The 4,996-nt window shown below is 38.4% G+C and overlaps 1 protein-coding gene across 1 annotated transcript; it reads right to left on the bottom strand.

Moving 5' to 3' along the window:
* Positions 1-301: 301 nt before the first annotated feature.
* On the bottom strand, positions 302-606 carry LOC308664690 (small ribosomal subunit protein eS27-like; the record flags this gene model as incomplete). The annotated part of the gene is made up of 1 exon (XM_081322142.1): positions 302-606. The coding sequence occupies one exon, from the start codon at positions 604-606 to the stop codon at positions 361-363; it is 246 nt and encodes an 81-aa protein (XP_081178268.1). The 3' UTR covers positions 302-360.
* Between the last annotated feature and the right edge of the window lie 4,390 nt (positions 607-4,996).

Below are 4,996 nucleotides of genomic sequence, written 5' to 3'. Positions count from 1 at the left end.
AAAAACCTTCAAATTTCACTAGCTTAAATGTAGTTATTCCTTTACTGATTGACCTTCTGAGAAAAACCAGGCAAGATTCTGATTTATTTATTTTTTAGTCTTTTAAATAAAAATTGTGGAAAGATCGCGATAAAATATTGTCTATTCACAGATGCCCTGCATTTTGAATATCTTAGCTCTGTTTTATTCAGTTCTTAGCTGTTCACAAACTGTATAAAGGTATCCTTTTAAGATAATGTTAGAAGAAGAATTTCTAATCAGGTTGCATAATATACTTCCATTGGTGCTCCAGGGCTCAGGATCGCAGCCAGCCACTGTTCGCATAGTCCCACCCGCCATCCCGTGCCATGTGCCCACTGTTTAATGTTGCTTTCGCTGGAAAGAGCACCCTTCTGTCAACCTTGCCTTTCCACCAGTGGGCTGACACAGCACAGTCGAGCAGCCAACACACAACACAACTGTCTGGGCGTGACTGAAAACCGTGGTGATTTTGTAGCAACCCGGGCACTTGATGTCCATGAAGCAGGAGTTGGGGCTCTGCACCAGGTGCTTCTTGTGCTTCTGCTTCTCGAGCGAGGGGTGCAGGAGGTCCTTTGCAAGCGGCATGTTCGCGTGGAGGCAGCTGCGGACCGATAAAAGCTAATCAGGTTGCATTTTAAGTGCACACACACACACACACACACACACACACAGAGAGAGAGAGAGAGAAGATTTTGTTGCTATGGTGGAGGTAAGACAGTAGGGCTCAGGTGGCTGATTCTCGTAATCCCATAGCAATCACTCTATAATATTGTCTTTCTACAATGTAAACCAAGCATATTGAGCATGAAGATGCAATAGAAGTAAAAAAACAACAACAACAACTGCATACCATCTTTCATTTGTGGCGCATTGCATATTTCCTTTTTCAGCACTTAGTATGGCTAAGTATAATTTCTACATTAGAGTTTAAAATAATGTGCCAAAGAGTTAGAGCAAAAATTTTCAGAATTATCCCATTGATGTGCAAATAACAAGAACATTTTCAAATTGCCCTTTCTTTCCCCTCTCTTCTGGTTTCCACTTCAAATTTGCTTGCCCTAACGTTGAAAGCGTTTTTGCTTACTTTTTCTTTTAGAAGAAAGAGCTGAGTGAGAAAATGTTATGCAGGTGGTAAGTGTAGCATTTGGTAACATTGTGGATTCAGCAAGCCTTTCTTGCATGGTATACACAGTGGAAAGCAAATAATGATGTAAATAGAGAATTAAAGAATTTAAATAAAATAATAATGTAAAATTTGGACAGCTTCTTCAAGTGGGTGGGTTCAGTGTTATTATACCTGCATATCCTAAATTCAGATAGCAGATCTATGGGAGTTAAAATGTACCTGTTTTTTTAGAATTGTCATGTCTCTTTCCATCTTGCATTAGCAACTTTTACATTATAATAAAGCTCAAGTTATTGTAGTTTATGTCAGAAAACCCCTTAAAATTTCCAGCCAGCATAGGTTAGCCATTGTTTGAGATGACATCATCACATAAATGCCATATTTCCCATACTCCCATCAGAAAACATGACACAAGTATGTAATTGTACCATTGCTTGATGTATACATATTGTTTTGTTGTTATTACTGTTTGTTGTAGACAATGCTAGTGCTAGCACTAGCTAGTGCTAGTGATAGAGGTTGTTCTTAACATAGCTAGAGAACAATCTTATATCCTATATGAATGTAATCAAAGCCAGACCTCATGGCCAAAAGAGAGGGTCTTATTTATCATTGGATAGCATGATGGAAATAAGAGATGCTAAAGCAATACCACAAATTCACTGTACACTGGAGTTAGTTTCGATACATAACAATCACTGGAATTCTTTGTAATAGCTTTTGAACTCTTCTGCAATAAAATTTCTTATCAGAGCCTGGTGTGAGTGATTGTTAGGAAGCTGGGAAACCCATGGGAGAGAACATAGACATAAACATAGGCAAGAGATAGTGGGCACACCAGTTAACATTGTATCTCACAAATGGCAACTTAGTCCACAGGAGGAAAGAAATCTAGGAGACTGGATGTTAAATCACTCAGCACTAATTAAAGGTAAAGTTAAAGGTTCCCCCGCACATGCGTGCTAGTTGTTTCCGACTCTAGGGGCCGGTGCTCATCTCCGTTTCAAAGCCGAAGAGCCAGCGCTTGTCCGAGGACGTCTCCGTGGTCATGTGGCCGGCATGACTAGACGCCAAAGGCGCACGGAACGCTGTTACCTTCCCACCGGAGTGGTCCCTATTTTTCTACTTGCATTTTTACGTGCTTTCGAACTGCTAGGTTGGCAGAAGCTGGGATGAGTAACAGGCGCTCACTCTGTTACGCGGCACTCGGGATTTGACCTGCCAAACTGCCGACCTTCCGATCGACAAGCTCAGCGTCCTAACCCACTGAGCCACCGCGTCCCTATCAGCACTAATTAACTCACTGTAATTGAGTTGTGAATTTCCTCTCACAGTTTTTTAAGATTTGGTATTTACCCTAGACCACAGTTGACAAACTCGATCGTGTCACGTGACGTATCATGATGCATCGTGATGATTTTTGCCTTTGTGGAGTCACCCCGACTCCACGGGCCTGCACATGACGCATCTGGCCCGTGGAATGCCAGTTTGACATCCCTGCCCTAGACTCACATTAAAGGTATATTGCTGAAATGTTTGTAATACTCCCTCCTTGAACTTTCCCAGTTACATGGGAAACATCTGGATGTTGACATCTGGATTCTTGTATGCCTATTAAATGTTTGTAGTCCAGCATGCTTGGGAGAAACCAGGCAATGGCTTCATGGATATATCCATTTAACTTACTTGGTATTAATAATGCAGAGGTTGCCCTGCAATTTTTTTTACAACTTTTCTGCTATCACCTGTTATTTCCATATGGTCTCCAGTCCAAGTATTAATTAGATCTAGCCATGTTTAGCTTTGAAAGATCAACTGACTGTTTTGGTTGCCCATGTTTCCGGAAGAGGAGATTCCAGGAGCCTGAAAAAGCAGCTGGTCTTTCTACTTCATAAGAAGCCAGGCCTAGATTCCATAGCCTGAATAACTTCCATCCTATCACCAACTCCCCTTTCTAGGGAAGGTTGCTGAGAAAGAGCTAAGGCTGCAACAACAGAGACTTCTAGATGGTATTATTTACGTATAGGAATCTGGTTTCAGATGAGGCATGGAATAGAGACAGAGATCTTTAGTGGCTTTTCTAATGGATGACTTTTGGTAGGCCTTGGACTTATGGAACATGACCCTCCTTGTCCTTCTACATTTCCTGGTAGATTTAGTTATTGTCAACTACAGCATCTTTCTGGACCTCTTACAAAAATTGGCAGGTGGAATTAGCATATTACAGTTGTTCCATTTCTACCTGACTGGGTGGCTACAGTTATTAAGGCAGTCAGCTAGGGAACTAACCATCTGACATTCTGCTATGGACTTTAGTCCTGTGGCCCAGAATTCAATCCTTTCTCCATCCTGTTTAACTTCTACATAAAGTCTTTGCAGAAGGCAATTTGTTGGTTCAGAATATGGTATCATTAACATGCTGATATACAACTGTTCATCTTTATTCTGGATCCAATGAAGATGCGTTCCTAATGGCAAAATTTGCATGTTTGAAAGGATTCTAAAATATTCTATTATAGAGAATTCTCTGTTATGGGGCAACAAGTTTCCCCTTGTAGCTTAGAAGAATCTTTTCAGCTGTGTGCAAAGATTGATCCTATAAGAGAGACATTTGAAATCAGTCTCCAAAGGGAATACATGGGAAAGTATAACAGTTAATGATCAAGGATGTCTGTCAAGGATGCCAAAATGAAACATGGAAAGGTCCATCTAGACTAGAATAGTTTCTTGTCAATTAGCTTTTGTTCTGTTCCTGGGCTATATTAAGATATTAGAATAAAGGAAGGGAAAAAAATCAAATAGTATCAATTATTGCCTTTTATTGACTAAATTCCCTAAGTATTTTGTATTTGCTTCTGATATTGCTTTGTTCCAATTAAATTACATTACTTATTAATTAATTAAATTACTTTGCTTTGTGCCTTTTCCCTTTATAAAAAAATTCCTATTCCTTTTTATTGTCAATTCATTGTCAGTATATTACAGAATTTAATTTTTTTATCCTTGTATATTATTCATATTATTACATGAATAAATTGTTCCTTTAATAAAAATGTGGCATGTGTTTTGGAAATATATAAACATTTAGCAAGAGAAACAAGAGCTGCACATTTTGAATATATGCCTTATTGTAAGCATTTGTGATAGCCATGCTATTCATGGATAGCATTTTGTTGTGGACTTTTAACCATTTAGATATTTACAACTATCCCAAATCCTAATTTGAATGCTATTTTTTTATTTTCTCTTAAAAAGAAATTGTGAACCATAAGCATATTCAGAGCAGTTTTTGGAATCACTTGATTGAGCTCCAGAAGCGTCTGTAATGTCTTAACATTTTCTCTCAGTGAAGACTATTTTAAAGCTGAGTTATCTGATCAGCAACATCTTGCCTCTCATCTTTGCTAAACTGCACGACTGTACTATACTTTTTGGGTTATGCAAGGAACTCTGTGTGTGTGTGTGTGGGTGTGTTTATGTATGTGTGGGTGTGTTTCCAATATTTTAATATTCTTAATAGATATTTCACAGGAAAATGGAAGGAAGATCCTAGAACTGGATTAGAGCATATTTAAAGAACAAAGCATAACATTATTAAAGTCTTACTAATTGCAAACGATTGTTTAAGCAATTCAATTTAACAGATAAGAGATTATACTGCTGGCTAGTAAATAATAGTAAAGTAGTAATTTGCAAATGTAGCTTCAGTTGCTTGATAGAATTATCAACAATTGCACACATGTTTTCTTACAGATTCACACTGTTCTTCTGTTTGCTGAATTGTCTTTCACCTACTGAAGCCTATAAATGGGAAAGTCTGCAGAACTTCTCTTATTTTCATTAGTAACT

This window comes from Vipera berus (assembly GCF_964194415.1).
Source record: "Vipera berus genome assembly, chromosome: 3".
NCBI classification, from domain to species: Eukaryota; Metazoa; Chordata; class Lepidosauria; order Squamata; family Viperidae; genus Vipera; species Vipera berus.
Note: the sequence above shows the minus strand (reverse complement) of the source record. Positions and strands in the feature narration are given on the sequence as shown.